At 40.8% G+C, this 23,323-nt stretch overlaps 1 protein-coding gene across 3 annotated transcripts in view; it reads right to left on the reverse strand.

Annotated features, from left to right (window-relative positions):
* The window catches only part of col5a1 (procollagen, type V, alpha 1), a 69,055-nt gene extending 66,954 nt beyond the window's left edge, over positions 1-2,101 (reverse strand). For all 3 annotated transcript variants that reach the window (XM_041058272.1, XM_041058270.1, XM_041058269.1), the window contains exon 1: positions 1,692-2,101. In XM_041058272.1, the coding sequence (XP_040914206.1) occupies positions 1,692-1,791 (100 nt within the window). In that variant the 5' untranslated portion in view covers positions 1,792-2,101. The remainder of the gene's footprint in view (positions 1-1,691) is intronic.
* Positions 2,102-23,323: the final 21,222 nt, after the last annotated feature.

Here is a 23,323-nt window from a genome sequence, read left to right on the forward strand (position 1 = left end):
AAAAATCTTAGACGTGAAGAACAAGATAATTACATCAAACTTGTAGTTGTAGTCGGCATGTCGCTAGCACTCAGTCATCAAGTGTTTCCCATTCAGCATGTGTCAAGTGTCGAGTTTCAGGAAGTGTACCAGTACCCTTGAGGATCACTTACAAGACTCTGGTTGCTCTGTGTCAGTTTTAAGAGCTGATTAAATCCAGCCTGCAGCATCAAAATGATTTCAGGCCCATGCTCTCTAACATCCCACCAGAACTCCAGTCCAACTCCTCTGTCATCAAAAATGACCCAGATCTGTATCCAACCGTTATACAGTGACCTAAGTCGTGTTCTGAGCAACAACCAGTGTTTATAGGCAACATGAAGATAAACAAGCTGCATTCATTCTTTCATGTGTTTAACAGTATGACACATATGAGCCTGTAAAACCATTTCAACTGCACCTATTTTGTATGGTAATTATTTCTAATATCCTGCAGTGGGATGAGTTTAAGTTCAGCATCTGGCTACAGGCAACCGCATTACATTCACACCATCAGCACAATCTTTTCGGAGACACTTTCAAACCGTCCCAAGGAGACAGAAGAAGCCACCTGTTCACCTCGTAGACCTGTGTCAGAGACTCACAGCACACAGCAGACCACCAACCATGCCAGAAAGCTTAAGGTGCTAATAATACATGCAGGCCGGACCCCAGCCCCACTGGCACAGCACTGTGTGACCCCTGTGCACCTATGGGACACAACAGTCCCACACTAGAGTCTCTCATGATGATTAAAAAAAAAAAAATCTTAAATCAATCCTACTTGTGGACTTGGTTGAAGTTACACATACCAAACTTTTACATTCATATTTTCAGACACTGGGTTATATAAGTGTTACTGAGAAGCATGAGGAGAATTTGTAGAATGCAATTAGTGAAATATGTGGTTGTTTGAGCCTTTACATAGGGCCCACTGCCTTAGAAACTGTGTGTCCTGATCCTGATGTCGGAGTCCTTAAGGCAGCTCCACCCTACCACTTCAGACAAGCTACAGCCCCTCCCTCTAATGAAAATTATGCTCATCCCTCTCATCAGTTCAAGAAAAAAAAAGAAAGGAAAAAAACGATTGAAAAAGCCTGTAAACTTTCTTGAACTGCACCACACAAAAGCTACGATCACAACATGGTATTAAGTCTGCAAAATGCAAAACAAAACTGGATTTCATCTTTAAGTGACATGTGAAAAATGCATTTTATTTGTCATGTCATTGAGGGGCATACGGTACAATCTTTCACTATCCTACGCATGTAAACTTTGCCACAACAAGCTTTTAGGCTGATATATTCAGGCCTGAATCTATATTTATCAGCTGCTGGATACTTTTGCAGTGGCAAAACTTTTTCTCAACTTCACTGCAGAACCAGTCCAGAACCAGTCCAGATCACGCACAGAATAAGTGACCAGTTCCACATCAGCCTTTCCCTAAAGAAAACGCTTTCTCTCTAAAAACCTGCAGGTTTTTGATACTAACACAAGTCCCAGAGTTTCGGGGGAGACCGAGCTGAATACACTAAGGCACCAAAAAAGACACAAAGATGAGTTCAGGAGGAGGGGCGGACATCACAGACTTCCACTATTACCAAAGAGGAAAAAAAGTTTCGAGCGCAGCGCAGCTCCAAACCGTGTCCGCAGATCTCACAGCTGCATCTTACCTGAACTTGCTTGCGATGTGACAAAAAGCACAATCACCGCTAAAGTGATTTGGGCGTCCCTTATCCTCCGTTTAACTTTCCATCTTATATGGGTATCCATGACCGCCAGAGACGTCCACGGCAAGTGGATTCACTTTTCAACTTGGAGCAACTAATTAGACTTGCAACAGCTTCTGGTCAGGACAATACTAAAAGCCAAAAGTCCCAGAGAAAGAGAGAAAAAGGGGGAGGGGGGGTGTATCGTTATTTCTCAAGCAGCCATAAGGGTTTGTTAGTGTGGGTTCCTCCGGCTAGTTGACGGATGGGCACCGTCTCTCCCGCACTGCTCCTCTCCTCTCTGCTCTTCTGAACTGTCCTGTACCGCCGCTCCTCCGATCAGAAGTGTTGCCCCCTCCTTCAGTCGTCACATACAGCCCCTTCAAGTCCAACGGGGCAACACAGAAAGAAGAAAAAAAAAAGTCTTCCCCCCGGGCTGTCAGTCACTCCACGGACAGGAGACTCGGGCAAATCAGAGGAGGCCATTTATTAGAGCCAGCCCTGTTACTGACCGGGGGAGGGAGGAAAAGTTGGGAGAAAGTTTCACGCCTACAATTCCTGAGCTCTGCATTATTTTACATGGAGTCCGCTACTTCCAGAGGAGAGAGGGATCAGAGCGGGAAAAGCGATTTCTGAGGCTTTTCATCTGCTGCAGACAGACAGCAGTGATTCTCACAGCTGGATCCACATATTAGGTGTGAGCCAGTATCCAATTAAACATTGCTTTTGACGATCTATAGTGAAAAGTTATACAGGTTATTTATTTAAAATATAGCCAGCCAGGTTGTTATTGTTGTTGAATGGTCCACTATTTCACTAATTAAGTATTTTACACAGGGCTGGAGTACTAATTCTATTTACTCATTTACTTACACACTTTATTATTCAGCTGCTTTGTTGCTGTTGGTTGTTTTTTTGTTTTGTTTTTTTGTTCTTTTTTGTTTTTTTTAATCACCAACATATCCCCTAAAACACGGTACATTTCATGGTTTTCTGCACTTGATTAATCAGAAACTTATTTTGAGAATGTGGGATTTGGAAAGTGTACAGTTATTCCAGCACAGGCCTATGGTTCTCTGGATAAAATGTGATTAAGCTGAGAATGAAATTTCAATTTTGGCCTTTGAAAAAAGTGGTCAACTCAAGGTTAAGCTTCTTTGCTCAAACTCAATTGAATAATTAAGTTTGCACAAACTCCTAATGAAGACTGAGATGCAGATAAAAGCTAAAAAAAAAAAAATGCAGGATGTATTGGTTGTTTTTACTGAACCAGCTGATCAGTGTGCTGCTGGAGTCCAAAATCTATAAGATCCAGTTTGGTTGTGAAACACTGTTCTTCCCCTCTTGTAATGATCAACAATACAACATTTAAACAATTTATCAACCACTAACATTTAAAGCAAACCTTCCTGTATTTTAATACAGTGAGAAAAGCTGTGGAAAAAGCAGCCTATGCCACACAGAGCTTCAGGCACCAGCTCTTGCTGCCGTCGTCTCAAGAACAGCCAAAAATGACAGCTGCCGTTTATAATCTGTCATATGGCTGCTCCAGTGGGGGGCAGACTTCCATTAACTGCCCAGTAAAAGTTGGTTTTAAACACAGTAAACAAACAGCACGGTGGCTGTGGCCACATCTGACTGTGGGAAAGATGAGTTTGAATGTAGATGCTCAGTGGTTACCATAAAGTTAGACCACCTTAAACATGCAGTGACCTATTATGTTACAGACTGAAGGTCATAAAAAGGTGCTGCTTTATATGGTAAAAGTTGTTAAAAAGCTTTGGATGATATAAAGTTTGTCTGTTCAACATGCAGAAGAAGAGCAGGTTTAACATGACTGCTCCATGTCTGTTTTCACAGGCTCTTATGAAACACTCAGACAGGGGCTTTAGCTAAAAGAAAAGTTCAACCTTGAATCACCTTTTCAGATGTCATCAGTGTAGAGACCGTAACTATCTGTGCTGTATAACCATGTTTAAGCATATCAAGTTTTAAACCAAGACCTTCCACAGCAGTTTTGCCTCAGGTAACACATTTTACCATATGTGTACACTGTCTTGTGTATAAAGGCGTAAAATTTGGGATTTTGGTTGTATCAAATGAAAAGCTTTTACTCAGAGGAGGAGAAGATATTTACACCAAGAATAAACTAACCATTCTAAACTGACCACTTAGCCATATAATGGTTACGTGGTCAGATATATGGGTCAAATTATGACCTGAGCCCTGTATTTAGGGTGGCTTTATACCTACACCACACTAATCTCAAAGCTCTCAAACTACTCCAGTACAAGGCCTGCACTTGCTCCCATAAACTGTCTTCTAACCAAAAACATGGTGATTTATCTGAAGCTGACAGCTATGCTTTGTTTGAGCACCTTCAGACAGAGTAATGTTTCACAGTGATTTGACATTTTTAGCATAAGATTAAAAAGTAATGGGGTAGGGCTGGAGAGTGCAGAGGTAAATTAGACACAAAGACATGATACACATATTTTTAGATCTGATGAAACTTACCCTTTCTGAAGGGTCTGAATATCATTATCGTCGATGTCCAGTGCGAATAAACGTCCATTAATCCGTACACATCCAAAGAAAAATGATGTTCCATATGCTCCAGACTTTGATCGAGAATCGTCACGTTTTAAAGTTTTGTTCAAAATCTGAAAACTCTAGTGACAATCGTATAGACATCGATTAGTCCGTTGCAAAAAAGAACCGCTAATGGGTAATTCGGCAAGTTTACAATCGTGCTAATTTGCCAAAAATGGAAACAAATAGCTACTCAAAGCAATGGGGCCCAACTTATAGCCCACGGCTAGCTAGCTAGCTGACTGCATAGCAACATTGTACTTCCTGTCTCCATCTAAGGCTTTGAAATTGTGGGATCTGTAGAAGCAGCTGTAGTTCTAAAACATGATTACAGCCCAGACAGAAGTAAGATAAAGAATATGAATTGGACTGACAAAATCCATAAATATTAAAGTTTTCCATGTTACACCATCAATATATTTTTCTACCTAGTCTTTCTTACTGAGCCTCAGAATGCCTCATTAACTTTGTTCATATACAGATATGCTGACAACTGGTGGACACATTCTTTAAATACTTCAAACTTTACTTATGTACCTATATTGTTATGTTCAACTTGATTAATAAAAAAAAAAAGAAAAGAAATTGTTTCCAGCTGCTTTTTAAAATAATCTGTGTTTTTACAAATACACAAAGTTTTAATCTGACAGAAAAATGGTGGGTGGTGAAAACATGGTGGATTTTAGAAGGACGTCTTTGTGGGCAAGACAGTAAAGAAAAGAATACACAGACAGGAACTTGCATCTACAAGTCTTCTTCCTCTTTTGGCTCCCTGTAAACAAAAGCATTTCATTTGTCAAGAACCTGTAAACTTTGTACAAGCTGAATTACACATATTTAAACCTGCCTTTTAAAGCTTTTCAATCATTTCCCAAACACCCAATAATTTTTCACAGACCCAATGTCAAAACATCGTTCTTCACTGTTGTAATGGAGATGAATTACAGAATGGAGTTGATTTTGAGGTTTCACTTTAATGACAGCTTCTTAGAGAGACAGAAGGGGGAAAACACACCACACCAAAAGACCAGATAAATTGTGAATCCTGGCACTGAGCAGCCCCTGGAAGCTCCAAACACAGATTAGACATTTACGCAATGTAGGATGTTGTACTGCAGATCAAGAATCTGGGAGTAACAAAAGGAGTGTGTATTGGAAATACAGATTCACAGCTTCACAGTGTGTGTGTGTGTGTGTGTGTGTTATGTGCTTTCTGGCACAGATGAAAGTCCTGGGAAACAAAGGAGGCAAGTGCACAAGCAGTGAGGGGGAAACCCAAGAGCTGACTTTCTCTTTAAGAAAAAAAAAAAAGAAAAAAGACAGTGGAGTGATCCAGACAACAGCATTATATTTTCAGTTCACGGCCAAAGGGTAATTAATTTAGACAGCCATCTGACATCCGATAAACCTATAATGTCTCCAGGTAAAATGGCAGAAGCTTTTTCAATTTGTGGCTTTGCATTCTTTATTAGATTATCAAGGCTTTGCAGAACAAGATGTTGTAGAGACTCTAACAATTTTTGATTAAGTTTGAGTGTTTGTCATCTTGACGAAAGCAGCAGAACCACTGAAAGAAAATGAACCCAGTGCTTACTCTGTCAGATGCACATTGGTGTTGTCATGCATTGTTAAAGCCTATTTGGCATGATGCACTATGGCAGGACACCATATTTTCCATTCCGCAATGTGTGACGCCATCCAGTGCCAGATTTTATCATGGCAAACATCCCAAAGCACGCTGTGGGGAAATTTTGCAGCGTTAAGAGACTTGACTGTTAAGTCTAGAGAGAAGAAAAATCTCCAGAGTACACATACACGTGGCATGATGACAAAGTGGCGCCTATCATCAGAGACGAAGAACACACTGGTGTTTAATGAGTCAGTCTCACCTGTCTGCTCATGCTCCCAGCTGTAGCTCATCTCTTCTTTGACATTCTTTGCTGTATTGGAAAAGATTTGCAAGCACACCTGTACAGAGGAGCAGGACAAAAATATGGATGCCAGATATGAATCAATCAGTGGGCATTAACTAAATTAAACATGATAAGACAATAATGCATGTGTGGTCTTGTATGATCTTCACAGATATGCCGAAGAGTGTGAAACAGGAAGCATTGTTATCGGTGCTAACAGTGAACTGTTTCTCTGATCCGCTAAAGACTCCAGAAGCTACAATGTGCTTTTGTAAGAGGAGTTAACTTCATAACCCGTGCGGCAAATGCTTCTGTGTTCTCCATGAGCCTTGAGTTCAGTAGGGCTGCAACCTTCTTCCTCCTTGAACATTACTGAGCTTGACTCAGCTTGTGCTCTTCAAAAATGCAGAAGGTCTGCTTACACTCTTTGATAGTGTTAGGTTCTGATAAACTGATAAAGTGATGATATCATCAGCCATTTATCTCCCACTGTTTAGCTACTGTCTATTGCACATCTTGCTTCTTTGAAATTGTGGCTCATTTAAATTCATCATACAGTCTTTGGCACATTGATGTTCTTGGCAAAGAGGGGTAATTTTACAGGAAATTATATTTTTCAGTACTGTATGACAGGTAAAGATCTTACAGGTTATATATCACAAACTAAAGAAATTAATACAATCTAACAATATGATAATATTTTTCCATAATAACCATGTTTAATGATTTTCACCACTCTGCAAATTAAGTATCTAATGATGATCACAATTTATCAGATAACTTCCTACTTTGTTGCACACCAGCAGGTTTCATTTAATGTTTATTTAGCAGTGAAAGGAAAAATTTAATATTGGTTAATCACATGGATAAATACTTAAGCTCTGACACATTGAGTGCATGAGGGCCGATAAACAAGACAGGTAATGGAGCTGCCAAGACATTCAAGAAGAGGATGATAAAAAAGAGCAAGACTGTACGTGTTTTCTTTTGAAGGGTAAGGGGAAACTTTGAACAAATTACACTTTACACTCATTTTGATGTATATGTTAATTAAGGTTGCCTAGAATTATGTATGTACTGCTGTGAAGTGCATTATTTCTTGGTTTATTGTACTTATTATAACACTGTGAGGAGGGCAATCTCACACATAATTGGCAAAGGTTTCCCCAAATTACAAACATCGGTATAAACCATCCATTGCAATGCATTTGGAAAGCAAATCTTTTTTCTTTTTGTAAACTGCTGTTTCACATGTATTTGGATTCATACTCAGTCCTCCGCTGAAGAGAGCTAACACTCCCTTAAATTAAATCGCTCGACCAAAGGAGCAAGAATAAAAGTGCCAAAGTTGTCGCCTGTCGTCTAAGGAATTAACTAACCATGTCTCCTTCCCCACCCCTGCAAGCCCAGCTCCTCCCTGTCGGCTGTTTGTAGTGGTAACTGTAATTATGGAAGGCAGTTCATACCCATGTGTTTTAACAAGACCCATTCGTTACGTTCCTCTCTCACTGCTGAAGGCGGCTCGTCACATAATTGCAAAGGTCTGAGAAGTGACACTGTGCAAACAAGTTACTAGTCTGTGTGTATGTAATGAGGAATTTCTTGAGGTGTGAACTGATGTTCACTTCATTACAGGTGCAATAGCATATCTATGTTTAAAAAAACGACATTCTTGTAAAATCTGAACAGTGGTTTGGTGTTTTGAGCATGGATGGATTATGAGCACAGATAAAAGACCCCCGCACCGCTCCTATATTGGACCCCCAAACAAGTGACGCTGCCACATCACTTGTAGCCATTTTGTCTCTCTTTATGATGATTTTCCATCTTTCTGTTGGCATTTTGATTCACTTTCTGGACAGTTGGTGTCTTTGTTGTAATTTTGAGTCTCATTGCAGGATCTTCAGGTCACTCTGTTGTTTTTTCATCTCTTTGTATTTATTTTACCGTCCTTTCAGGTCGTTTTGAATCTTTTTAAGTCCATTTTGTGTCTCTGTGGTTGTTCTGAGAGTCCGTGAACATTTGAGTGAAGATTTTATGTCTGTTTGTAGTTATTTTGTGTCTACATGGTGATTTTTTTTTGTTCTATTTGTTGTTTAGCATCTCTTTGTAGGTGTTTCATGTCTCTCTGTCGTGGTTGTGCTTCTCTTTGGGATTGTTTTGCATCTTCTTGTTTTGTGTCTTTTTACTGAGCTGAATGACTTTCAGATGAGATATTAAGTCACTTCATACAGCGGCTCCGGCCCAGGGGCCCAATATGCCCGTTAGGTTTTATCCATGGTTTTAAGAATTGATCCTTTTGTAAGTTGCCAAACTGTTTTCTCAAGAGGATACTAAAATCCACAGTTGGCTCCAAATGTTTGCAGAATCTATGCTTCTTTAGCATGACGACATTTAAAGATGATAAAAATGAAGTTCTTCTTTACCTGGTAGAGTAAAATGTCTCTTCTTTGACTCCACTGCATGACAGACTGCAGGAAACTTCAAAGCTGTTTATGAAACTGAAAATGTGGGCCTACATTGTGGAAATAAGCATATTTCTGTTAAGGCCAACGACAACCCTGGAGAATCTGAAAAACGTAGACCAGTTTATGTTTCACTCACTTTTTCAGACCTTTTTCCATCCAGTTTCACTCAAAAAGGTTGAAGCCTGGCAGCTCACCTAAAGCGTTTTTAATATCTGTGACCTCCCGTAATCTTGCATCTGAGCTCAAAATTGCACTGAAAGACCCCAAATCAGAGTAACAATCGACTCGCTATCAGCATGATGAACGAGTGCTCTAAATCAGACCTCATTATTTTCTTTAAGGTTCACTTCAGTTTCTGTCCTATTTCAACCTACGTCTTGATTACATTTGTACCCCAGCCGGTGGGTTCACCACTGAGGTCCAGACCAAAATATCTCAACAACTGTTGGATGGATTGCCATGAAGTTTCTAACTGACATTCGTGGTCACCGGAGAAAGAATCCTACTGACTTTGGTGATCTCTTCACTTTTGCTCCAGAACCAGCAGCAGGTTCAATTCAGAAGGGAAAGTTTTAAATACTTACTGTATGGATTGCCAAGCAATTATGCACAGACATGACTACACATTCTCATTAAGCTAACATCCTAAACTAAAATCGTGATCATAGCAAAAACTAAGCCTGCTAAACATCAGGGCATGATTGTGTTTGTATTGCCATTGTGAGCATGTTAGCGCGCTGGCTTAAGCTTTCAGTCTAAAGCACCACTATGCTGACGTGGCTCTAGACTCTATGTCGATGATGCACAGCTTCACAAGACTAATTTGGAATTCAAATTATTTACACCATTAACTTTCTATCTCCTCCTTAATGCAAATGAAAAAAATGTTTACTTTAGACCCAAAGATTTCTTCAAAATTCTGCGCCAATAAGATTACTGTCAAAAGATATTTGCACCTGACCTTGATGCAATGCCACGAAGTTTTAATGTATTTATACATCACAGGATCACACAGTAGCCTTCAAGGTAGTTTAAGGAATTTGAACTCTTAACCTGTGGCAGGGCCTCTCTCCACTGACTCCCTATAAATGCATGTGTTGATTACAAAGTCTGGCTTGTAACTTCTGAAGCCTTACGTAACATGGCATCCCAATATATCATTAGTTCATTTGCTCCCTACAGACCTTCCACATTCTCTGCTTGCAGGATGCGGATGTCATTCCTGTATTCAAAAGAGACAGCTTAGGGTCAGGGTCATCTTTTATGAGGCCTGCTGCCTCTCGAGCAAGCCGCCAGCCATTGTCTGGCAACCCACACAGTTTCATGATCGACGCCCTTTGGAAGTACAATTCCACAGTGATTTGAGCTTTTTGTTAAATGGAAAGGACAACTTGGCAACAATTGATGTAATGAATAAAACAGATTCAGATTTTTGCCAACATTGTCAAAGTTCAACCTTTTAAAACCCCAAAACATGGCCAGTGTACAGTGCCCTGTCATCCTAACCATCACGTCATGGTTAAGTATACACAGTCTGCATTTGGACCATATGCTCAACCATGATGCAGCCAGTGCTGTGGCTGGAGATTTGGCTGCTTCTTCCAGCAACCCAAGCAAAAACTAACAGCAAAAAAAAGCAGTTTTTAAGCCACAATGAAATATGAAATAAGTTTTAATTGTCCAAAAATGACAGAGCATTTATTGTGTAGTTCCTTCTTCCAGGCATTTATATATTTTGGACCTGTTTTGTTTGTAAAACAAGGCACACATATTCCATGGCAGCGGACCTATTAGCATTTTATAACATTAAACTGGCATGATATATTGTTCTAGTGAATTGAAGTATGTGATTGTATATCTTACCTCTGCTTTCTGCTTCCTGTCCAAAATAAATTCTCCAAAGAACCTCTGCGTTGTCTGTGGTTATGTTCGGACCCGACTCTGATCAATCACACACAAGCCAGTCAAGTCTACAAACCAACCAAACTGTAATGCTGTTGTCAGCTACATAGTTTGTAAAATTAAATAAAAAGCACAGTTTCACCAGTTTAAAAATTGTGAGCTTCTTCTTTATCCTACTACATAATCAGACAGCAATTTCTCTATTTCAGCATACTTGGTTTGTGTGACAAATAAAGGGATGGGGGAAATAGTAACTATCAGTGCAGGAATTAAGCTAAATCTGTAGTTTTTTTTTTTTTTTTTTTTCTGTTTGCCTACAGACAGACAGTTTTGATGGCTGGTTATCCACTGTAAGTGTACAAAAGCAGCAACAGACAAAAATAAACTCACAAAACTCACAGCACGCCCCCATCTTTATGTGTTTGTTTTGATGATGATGATGATGATGATGATGATGATGATGATGATGTGAGTGCACAAGACACAGTGAGTTTCCATTGTCCCATAGTTGGAACTGAGCTCATGTAAATATTATCATGAGTACATAATACTTGTGCACATGTGAAAGTGTTCAGCTGCTGCTCGCAAGAGAGTAATACATCAGCCCAGACCATAAAAGCACAGATACGCGCAAACTCACACGTGCAGTCTCACACTGTCTTAATGAACACAAACACACACGTACCACCACTCCACATATGCACACTTACACACTTGACACGTTGTCATGAACTCACCAGCTGCCAGTTATCAACTGAGTGTAAATCCCCCATTGGCAGGGGTCCCGTGGCCTGGATGTTTGCACTCTGGAGGAATACCTCTCCATTGACTCTGGAGCGCAGTCCCTGTGGAGAAAATTTGCAGGGCATAAAACGTGCAAAGTTTTTACACACTGAAATCAGTTGGATGAAATGTTATCTCCTCCCTTGTTTGTGTATCACTGACTTCGAAATCATACACCTTCGAATCACCATGCCTGTGGTTTTACATGCTTTATGCCCACAAATTATGAAGACTTTTTATTTTGTTTGATCATTTTCCAGAGCAGACTGTTGCCTTTTAAATTAGTTACCTATCTTGATGGGAGCCATTGATTTTCATATAGTTCCCGACAGTATTCAAATTATTGCTGGGACTTATTATCATTTTATGGTAGAGTAACTGCATGCTGGGAATGTTTTAAAATGTGGTGTGTTCAAGTGCAGATTTGCTTAAGAAACAATGAATGTTATCCAAACCAACTAAAAGCAGTCCCTGCAAAATGCACTGTGATTCATTACCTGTCTCAAACAAGTTTCATGTTTCTGCGACCATGATTAAAGCTCATTGTTTTCTGTTTTAAAAATTTATGCTTAGAATGTTTTTGTTTTATTGTTTTGAAACTGCTGAAAATTATTTCCCTAACAATTTCATGTGGCTTCATATTCCCATTGTGTTTCCTGCTTCAGGAGGGCACTGTAAAAGGACAACTGGCAGAATGTGCACGATCAAAGTGAGGAGAAAATGGGAAGAATACACAAATGAGATTCTGATTATGTACCGTGTGTAAAAATAGGTTTTAAAAACTGCCTTTGGTTTTAAACAGAGGAATGTTTGCTCTACAGATGTGAAATTCTAATCTAACTTTTAGTTTTTAGATCAATAAACAGTTTCTATGAGTGAGCCATTTCAGTAGGGAAGGACAGATTTTTCTTTTTCTTAACAATGGGAAGCAAATCATCATTACCATTACATACTGTAGAACCTTACGTAAAGCACAAATGTGTCTTTGACTTTTTAAAAAGGATGAGGCCCTTTTTATGCTTATGTTAAGTTCATTATATGGTGATAAAAACTGTGGCTCTTAAAGCTTCATTTTTTTTATGAAATGTCCTTTAAATCTGCTGACTCATGTTTTAGGAAGGGAGTCTTCTTGTGTCTAAATACATTTCTGGAGTGTGGGAGAGAAGAGAAAGTTCTTTGTTTGCAGGGTAATGTTTTATGTAAGTAGTTATGTGTCCTTGGCTGAAAAGACTTGTTGCACCACTGCTGTGGTACATTTGGTGTTTTACAAGCCCATGTGGGATGGACACTTGTATTGTATGTGCATGACAAAAAAAAAAACAAACCACAATGAACCACAACCAATATAAAAGAAGAAATGTTCCCATTACTCGAAAGTTATCAAACCAAGAGAAATGAAGTAATGTGTTTTGTGACCACCTGTAACCAGTTACCTTGGAGGTGAGCGTTACGTTTGCATCAGTTGTATATAAATGAACGACCCCAGTGACTCTGTCAGCAGCTGAGAAACAGCTTGGATTCCTCCTTCCCCCTGAGCTGACTGTACACTCGAATCTGCAGGCAACCGAGCACTCAAGTACACTACCTTGGACTCACATGTGGCATGCAGCCCCTGTTCTTGGCTCACACTGGTCCTGCTGTTCTCTGTCCCACACTCTGTTATTTTTTTTTTTTGTACTCTTTGGAGACCTGATGTCATAAATTAAACATCACGTACAGGCTGTAATAATTAAGAGCCAGCAGGATATGCTAATCAGAGACTCCATGATAGAGTTGGAGTTTTACCAGTGGAGATATAGAATCGGCCAGCTGGTTTCTGAGTGGGTGTGTCTCTGTTCAAAGAAAAATGCCCACATCACATGCCTGAAGCGGCGGGGCTGAAGCGTTAGTGATGTCACGGGGGGTAGGAAGGGGATGTCCTGAAATCTGGATCAAATTTTTTTTTATCGCATCTCATTTTCTGTTGGTTTGTTGTAGCTTTGATAATTTTTGAATGTTTTGAGGGATCCTCTTTCCGAATGATCTGCCAGATGACAGAGCAAAATTAGAAGAGAAAACCCTGCAGTTAAAGCAGATTTTTGAAAACTTCTCAAAATATCTCAAAGGCTATTGGTTGGAAGGCCGTGAAATCAGACAGACACGTAAGCAATATCAAGTCTGTGATGAATAGTCTAACCAGTTTTTGTGGCAGCAGCAGGCCTCAAAGAAAAAGCATGGGGGATGGTTGAAATGCACGTTTATCTTATCAAGGTCTGTATCATTTTGGATCAAACAGAGAACCATGTGATTCATCTGTGACACATAACAAAAATATAACAAACCCACATCATCACTTTCTGAGAAGTAGTAAAAAGACAGGTTTTAGGGGAATTTTTACCCACATCAAATGCATGTTAGGAAATATGCTAATCAGATTTAAAAAAAACAAAAAACAAAAAACACTTGTTTTTTGTAATGAATCACTGCTGGGGATTGTGAATGATCAGAAAGCAATCACTTTTGTTGAAGATGGACCTCTGGTTTGGTTTGTTGTAACAACTGAAATTTTTACTTTAAATGCTTAAAGTTTATAACACTATGTTCAAACACCTTGTGATCCTTATTTATACCAAAGAATGTATTGGTATTTACTGGTATTATTACAGTGCATGGTCACCAGAGGATGAGTCCCGATGAATTTGATGAGCCCATGACTTTTCATCCAGCGTCACCATCAGGTTGACATTTTTGGTTTTGAGTGAAATGTCACCACAGCTATTGGATGGATTACCATGAAATGGCAATGTACCCAGCTGGGATGAATTTTAACCACTTTGGTGATCACTTAACATTTCATCAAGAGCCATCAACACAACTGTACTGATAAGCTAAGACTGAAAACATCTTGTCTGCCAAACATCAAGATGTTGTCATCCTGAGCATGTTAGCATCCTGGTGTTCGCCACAGCGGTGCTTTGAGCTAAATCCTAAGTACTGCCTCACAGATCCTTTAGCATGGCTGTAGAGTCCTTGTCTTGTTTGTCATTCCAAACCTCTCTTAGAGTTTAAACTTTTACTCTGAGCTTCATGAGACCTTCTGTGTATAAAGCATTGTGAGATATTCAGGAAATGCTGGAAACAGTGAGATGTGCTGACTCAAGTAGCCTGTGGTCATCTTTTTTTCCTCTAACTGGTCATGATGCCATTGGCTCAGTTACTTTCTCTGACTAAGAGGGCCAATCTGAGGGTTTGGATTCAGACTCTGAAGATACATTACAATCGCCACTTAGAAAAGAGACACTCAGAGACATTTTGTCTCTTTCTCATCTTTCTTGCCAGAAGAAATTCTTGCCTATGAAACTGACTCCAGTATGTGGGGCTTTTTCCTTCTTTCATAACATTCAACTTTAGAAACAAACCATCCCAAAGGTATAAAGGTTAAGGAGATCAAGGACTGGTAGACCCTTGGCTCCCTCTCATCTTAATCCCACCCCAGATCTGCCCGGCAGATGTTCACATTCACACCACACAAAAAAGTCCCACCCTATGTAATACGGTTATGTCTTGCTGCAGTTAATGGGCCTTTCTGAATTCCAGGAGCACCCGTCTCAGACATTCAAACTATTTCCCTGAGGTGTTTTAAGCCTCAGGGATGAATCCTTCTCACCTCAGTCCTCCTGTCTGCTGGCTAAGAAAATCCCATGTTTATTGTATGCATGGATGAGCATATTAAAGAGACACGTCAACAGCCAGGTTGAGCTGCATGCAGGCAGGAGGACCTGAACTCCACAGACTTGATTTAAATCCACCAATCATCCCTTCCCCCTGCTTTACATAGAAGGCTTTACACAGAAGGAGCAATGGCTTTCTTGGGATAACGCATGTTTATACAAGCGTCCCTGCTCCCCTATGAATTGTAGCACAACCACACACATATATACAATGAATACATGCACGCGACTCTTCCATCGCTCATCGTTTTACTGGTAATCTCTCTGCCTAGCCCTGTTTAATACATTTTCCATCAAACGCGATTCATCACAAACATCTCATTGAGGTTTGGCAGCACTCCTGTGGAAAATCTTAACATTGCAGCCCATGCCAGAGCACTCATTGGTCTTGATAAACACAATGTCTGGAAAAGGGACTTGCAGCACAGTGGGAACTTTTTGTTGTGAATTTATTGCTGTAGTATATTTGAAAATCAACATTTTTTTTTATCAAAGCTTAGATGAAAGGAACATCAGGGCACAATTTGCCCATTCATCAAACGCCTGTTACAGTATGCCACTCCTTGTCTGTCATTTTATGGCTGCTACTTGCCACTTCTCTCCATAAGATCATAAAAGCTGGAGCTGTTACCATGTAATGGTCTGCAGTTCAAATCCAGATGTCTGCTGGTGAATGCACAGTTGGAAAAAGAGAATGGGAGGAGGGTCTTTTTCGGCAGAAAGAAGAGGGAGGGAACAGAGGAGAGAGGAGGTGCAGAGTTTGGGGGGTCGTGAGGGGACAAATTTGGTGAGGATGGACAACGTTCAGTGGGAAAACACATGTGGTTTAAAACTGTTTTGGCATCTTTGTTCAAACACAGATGGGCACACACGATGCTGAAAATATGCAGACAGCCACAGGTCATGACGGTCTGAAGACCGGTACCAGGGGGCAAAGTACACGTCAGAAATCCCAGTGTGATGGGTGTTTCATGTGGCTGATGACGCACTCACACGCCCACACCACAAAACTCTGAATGAACATAAAATGTCTATGAAGATTTTCCTTTAATACAACTCACCACGACAATAGACTGGCTCAGAATCAAGTAATTTACTCCATAAATAGACACATAGACAGTAGATGTTGAAATACTAATGGGCACATAATGGAGACAAAACCATGCTGAGGCTTTTCTGCGGAGTTCAGTGGAAGATTGTGCCTGCTGTCTGCAGAGAGTCTAACATTGATTCAGTCCAGTGCTCCCATTCAGACCTGGTCCCTAAGGACCGGAACCACTGGTGTGGGAGGGAAAATGGAGGAGGAGATCTAAGGAGGGAAGGATGAAGGGGGGGGACTTTCCCACTACTAGCTGGAGCTACTCATCCGCTCTGTGTACATCACAGTACCTTTTTCCTTTGTGTTCTCTTTCTTTTTCTAATTCTAACACCCTCTGTACGGTTTTGTTCGAAGTGTTTTCTGAAGTTTACTGAAGTATCAACTTTTTGATGGATGGCCATGAAATTTTGTACCGAACATTCATGGTCCTCAGATGATGAAACCTGATGACTTTGGTGATCCCCTGACTTTTCCTCTTGAACTACCAGCAGGTCAAAGTTTTTATTTATCCACTGAAATATCCCAAGATCTGCAGTTTGTTGTGAATCAATTAGCATTTAGGTGAAAGCCTCACAGAGGCACTAACGTGGCTTTAGACTCTTGTTTCTTCACCAGTCTAAGCGTGTGAGCACAAAGGGAGCACAGAAATATAATTAAGATCAGTCACTGATGTCAAAAAGCAGTGACACGGTCCAAAGGGGGACACGAAGATGGAAAATAAACTTAAGAGAGGTGGAGAGAGGCCAAAATGAACAGAGGGGGACTGGATGGGTTGATGGGAAGAGCGTGTCTAGACTGTTCCTGGCCTGCCTGAGCTCTGCTCTTTGAAGTGTGCGTTAGTGATGCGTGCTGCACTCTCAGGGCATGTGTGCAGGGCTCTGATGAGGCTTACTCCAGATCTTCTGTTTTTAGACCATCATCTCCGGGTTTATAGTCTCCGTGCCCATCGCACTGCGCTCCCTCTTCTTTTCCCCTTCCATTCATATTCTTTCCACTGATTTCTTTCCCCTTCATGCCCCCCCCCCTCCCCTCCTTTGCCTTCCCTCACGCCATTTTCCGTCCTCTCTGCAGCTCTGGCCCCCACTACATTCCAAGCAGATGTTAGATGTGTGTGTGTGTGCAGACTGTATGTGTATGTGACTGTAATTTTCATCAAATGCAAACACATGACTAATAGCTGGATGCTCTAATTGATTTTCTGTCTGATCTCTCTCGAGGCCACCAACTCTGAAGTCAGCCGCTTCCTCTCAAAAGAAAACATGACGGTGGTGATGATTCTACCAAACGCACAGAAAAAGAAAATCAGTGTAATGCTGTGGCTGAACAAATGAACAGGGTCTTTAACTATCCACTTTTTGGAGTGGTGGAAACATTTCAGCGAGTCACACAAAAAGTATTGCCCTGTTTAATGGGGGGTTTATAGAAAGGGTGAGGTAGCACTTTCCAGAATCTTCAGAAAATTACAAGAAGTGTGGGAGGCCAGAAGGAGGGAGGGAGGGGACGGGGAGCGAGGGAAGGGAGCATGGAGATTTGTCTTTGCAACTGGGAGCTGTGTACATTAAAAATGTACACCCAGAAACTCATTTTAAAAAACACAGTGGCAGTGTGTGTCCTTAATGTGCACTTTCAGAAAGAGAGGGGAATAAATAATGAGCTAAGTGAATTAAACAAGATGACATAACATTTTCTGTGGTCAAGTTTGTTGTAGTTTGGCATCTGCGTTTAGTCCCACAACTGAGGGGATTTGATGTCAGGACACAGTGGGGAGATGGGTTTTTGGAGAATGGATAAAGGAATAAATGTGCACTACCATGTAGAATACTATAAAACATACTGTAGTTTCCAATTAAAAAAAAAAAAAAAAAGAGGAATACCACTGGTTTAACTAAAAAGAAAACAACCAGCAGTTCCTTCTTAGAAATACAGTGGAGTTTTAGCATGTAGAGAGACATACAGACAGACAAACTGACAAATCAGTCTTTCTGGCACAGATCAGTGCCTCAAGCCCTCCCTGGCACACCTCAGTGGAATTAGCTGGTAACCGAATGAGCTTCATTACACTGACAGCATGGCATGAAGGGAGGAGGTCACTGAGTCTAACATGGCACCTAGTTTTGCTGACATACTTTTCCCCACATCTACCTCCAGTGGCTCAGCCCAAGTAAAGAACATCCTTCACCAACATTTTCATCAGCCTGTCAAACGCCCAGACCAGAGCAGCATAAAAAACTGGATTTGCAGGAGACTGAACACGTTGAAAGATCTAATTCTCTTCCAGGGGAACGAGCTGAGCTGTCAGTTCATGTATACATCATCCGTATCAAAAATTACAGCCCATGGTTAATTATGCTCAGTGCTGACACTTCAGTACAAATGCAGCAAGTAGTGTGCCCTTTACTGTGTGAAGAGAGGTGGAAATACAGTAAAGGTTTGGAGGCTGAGGTGCTGGATGTAGTAAGTCAGACTTTCAACCAATCACAGACCTGCTAATATTGCAGGTAACTCTAACCCTTCCCAAACAGTTTCAATTTTTTGTATTTGCCTTACTCTAGACTTTAATGCAGCTACAGATATGAAATGATGTGACTTGCAAGACCAATGTTACAATGTGAAAGGGGTCACTCATAGTTATAGACCTAAAGTGCCAGATATGTCCCTCAGGTGTTGGTGGAGACCAAAGTCAGAGATAAAAAAAAAAAAAGAGCGCATTTTGGACTTAAATTTATTAGGCGGCTGGAAACATGACTACAAATGAGTGATAATCCTGCTCCATAACTTCTGGATGTGTAAATCAGCAACTCTATGCTAACAAGTTCATCATGACAGCTTAACAGGTCATGACTTGTCAGTGTTGTCTTGCTTTGTTGCCCCCAAGTGGCAAAGAAATCAGTTATTGCAGCTTTAACCATAGTTTATTAACTTTCCCACTGCCATACAAAGATTCTGTAGAGAGCAAGAATTTTAAAAATTAACATATAATTAACAGAATAAATAGCCCTGTAGAGGCATCTGCCATGCAGATAGTTTCTTTTGGAATACAAGGGGGGTTGAAAGGGAGTTTGTTAATAAATTCAGTTTCTTTGGAAGAATGTAGTGGTAATGAAAACTGTCCACACCAGAGTCTGTTTATTATCAGGAGTAACCACAACGTTGTTTCTGGTAAGTTTTCAAGATACCACGGCTGGTAAGTGAGAAATGCGTGAATGTTTTTTGTGATTTGAGTCATCTTGACACATTTATTCTCCACTTTAAGACCTGTGTGCAAGTGGGACTGGAGCACATCACTGTCTGTCCCATGGATGATAAATCTGTTCTAAATTAATCCTGTTCCATCAGACATTAACCATCAATTTGCTATGTCCTCTCACAATACAGTAAAGCTCTGCACCTGACCCCCCCAGGAGCCAAAACCTCTGTAAGTAATTATCCTGGAATATAAAGTCTAACCTTTAGAGGGGGTAACAGAATAAAGAACAGGAAGTGTGTGATGCTCACCTACTTCAGAGCTTTAAAGACATCCGCCTGCATCACATGTCAGCTTAGGGGCTGGGTGGGTAATTCTGGCGAAATCAGAATCACGATGTTGGACAAGATGTGTGCTGTGGTGCTTCAGTTAGATCTTTAAAGTGCTGTAATGATCCTGCTTGCAAAATCTGAAAATGTTCCACATTCTTATGTGGTTCACTGACCCTTATTACAACAGCTGACCCACAAATAAACTCTGAAGTTACCCTGAAGGGGAATGGATATTTTTCTGTGGAACCAAGTTGGACCATGGTGACACAATATTGAACTCAGCTCGAACTCACTCAACTCAACTCAGCTCCGCCATATTATCTCAACACAGGCAGGTAGCCATCAAAATACACTGAACTACGACATGAAAAGTGTGCTAATAAGACCGTGAGCCACCTTGAATGCCAGGAACCTGCAGCACACACTGGCATTAATTCTGTGACCATCTGGACCTCTGATGGAGGAATGCAACCCAGTTCTTCCACAGGATATGGCATCAGTCGGCGTTTTCTTGACAGGAACACAATCTCCTGTGTCAACTGCCACTCCAATTGAGCTGATTTGAAGAGGTGTACAAACACCCTGAAATAGCCATCAACACAGCAGAGCAAAGCCAAATCTCTTGCTAAGGCAGATGGGAACAGTAGGCGATAGAGAGAGCCTAGATGAAAATCAATAAAGGCATCAAGAAAGTGTCATTAAGAGCAGCAAGGAATTACAAACCAATGGCCAGCTGGCTTATTCTTTTCCTCCAGGTCCAACCCTTTCATTTAGAAAACCATATGTTTGGCTTCACAACCTCTTAACCACTCACTTTTCAGACTTTTTTTTTTTAATCTGACTGGTTTTCAGTGAAAGGTTTTCTCAACATAAATCTGACTTGAGCATCAATATATCAGTGTAAGATCAAAATACTCATGGTGCTTTGCTGTAGCCAGAGGTGTTGTTGCTGGGTGTTTCCTTATGAAATATTTTGTGTTTTTATTCCTCAACAGTGGGCACCACATGTAACTTGAACACATGATCATGAGTGATGCCGAAATTCATATAACTTAGAACAGCAGTGCCTACAATAATGTGGACAACCATCATTTCTCTTTTTCTTTGCACTGGTGATTGCATCCACCGGCCTCTACTGTCGCATCATTTCACTTTACATACTGATATTTTGTATTAGAAAGGAATGGAAAGGTCAAAGGTGAGGGTGTGAGGAAGAAATAGGACTCTAATCTTTGTCATGTAAATGGGAGATTCAAGCTATTTGGTGTTGAAGGCAAATATCTTACTCTTTCTTTAAAGACAGAGCGTTTTCATGAGTGAGTATAGTAATATAACTCACCAGGCTTATATGAATGGATGTTTTCCTATGAATCATGTATGATGAGTAAAGGATGCAGTGGATCACATTCTTCTGAAGGCCTGTGTAGGCGAAAAGGTCAGTGAAATGATTTTAATCAACACGTATGCTGTAAAAAAAAAAACAAAAAAAAAACAAAAAAAAAAACAGCTGTGTCTCACTTTATCTAAGCAGCTGTCTCTTTGACTGGCTCACAGGGTTTGTGGTCAGTCTGTACTGTCCACTTCTCCACCACCACCACCACCACTTAAATCAGGATTATGTCTGCTACTTATGACTGCACTTTTTCAGACTGAGGACTGGATGTACTTACAGGACTGGTCAGCCATGTAAAACTAGCATGGACAGCTCTGTCTTTGTGCTGGGAATCTGAAGCAAAATGGCATTACATATTCAATTTGAACGAAAGCTTCCGCTGCCTTCACTGTTCCTGAGTACAGCCTCACTGAGCTGCTAGCACGGCTGTGGACTCTTGTAATTAAGATGACATGGGAATCAATTTATTCACGACTGCTGCCTGTACCTTACGTGTTACACAAAAAAAGATTAGATTTTTTTAATTGCTTCGACCTTTTTATGGCTGAGGCCAAACCCTCCAACCACAACACATTAAAAGGTCACATTTAACAGATAAAGCTATAAGATTCATTGCGCAGGGGACCCTACAGCCACGACATTCCTGGTAACACTCACAAATCCGACTAGCCCTGCATACTGTATGACTTGTATGAGAGGCCAAAGTGCCACCTGTGCATGCTGGTTCTCAGATGTAAGACAGAGATAGATAAAGAGAGACAGAGGGGTCAGCTCAGATTTATTTAGGTTGCTCTGTCTATATATACAAAGCGCTAGCTAAATTTAAAGTCTGTTGACATGGAGCACACATAACCTCTGTTTCCTTTTACTGTCCGTCACTTTGCCCACCCTTTCTCAAACACACACACACACACTCCGAAATGCTTGGTATGTTTATTGCCCAGGAATTTTGAAAGCGCAGACATAAAAACAAAATGCTCTTTGTGCTTACACATTCCCATAAATATGTATACTTGCACAACAGTGCATATGGTGTGGTAATATAAATTCACTAGCACCAGAATTTCTCCATTTCGCCCTTTTGCTTTCTGTCACTTTTGTTTCTCTCTTTCATATACATCCAGTCCCACACACAGTTTGTTTGACAGGCTCATCAACTGCGAGTGGATGTAACTGATACAAACCATAGAATAGGAAAGGATAAGATTTTACTTAAAGCTGTTAACGGATCAAAAGCCTTTGCGTCATGTGAAAGGAGTCATGAAGAAGCTCAGCTGTGTTTTAGCATCCTCCGGACTCATTGTTTTGGTTTTACAGCCTCTTTTTCAGCCACAACAGGAAGCTGTTTTCAGTAAAAAAAAATCCCATAGTATTCTGTCTGCTTAGCACCAAACAGAAAAAGCTGAATGTTGAATATTGGACTTACATTCATCAGGAGGCCACAAAGATGACTCTGCTAATGTTGCTCTATGTCTGTACCTTTGTACCATCATGCGTTGACTGGATTATCAACCACACAAAGAGGCAAATTTGGGAAGTTAAGAACAGTCACAGGAATAACGACAGGAATAAAGTGCTGAGGATCAAACTGGGGCTTTGTGATTACAGTGCTATAGCATGTATGCGTTTTAACTATTGTGGCACCAGGACGCCCCCATTACACAAGTGTCCAACCATCCCATAAGGTCATAGATGATCTCATGAGATGATATCACAGCAGCACTTTGCTGAGCCCCTTTCCTTCCCATTACCACAACACACTTTGCCAAACCCGGCTGTAACAGGTCTGAAAAAAACATCAGTGTCACAGGACTGACATGAAGATGACACAACGGCCACATACCAGAGGGTCTTTCGTGTCATGACATCACCAATCTGTCCTCACCCGCAGGGCCAACCTGTTAATGTATAATGATGTGTAAATGGTGATTCTCATGCAGATATGACTGCATCCCAATGACGTTTCACCACATTTCACCAGTATGTTAAATGCTGTCAAAACAGAGGAGTAGTCCTTCAGCTGAGTTTTCAGGTCTGGACAGGTGGAGGACAGCTGTCTTGATCTAAAACAGAAAAGGAGGTAACGCAGCTGATGTGTCTGGCTCACTCTGAGGTTATACTGTCATTGTTCAGTGAGAGAAAAAGCAGTGGGGAGAGAGAGGAGGTGGGACAGGGCAGGGCTCCCGAGCTGTGACTGGAAAACTTCAGGCGTACAGATAC

The sequence above is a fragment of the Toxotes jaculatrix genome, chromosome 16, assembly GCF_017976425.1.
Source record: "Toxotes jaculatrix isolate fToxJac2 chromosome 16, fToxJac2.pri, whole genome shotgun sequence".
NCBI classification, from domain to species: domain Eukaryota; kingdom Metazoa; phylum Chordata; class Actinopteri; family Toxotidae; genus Toxotes; species Toxotes jaculatrix.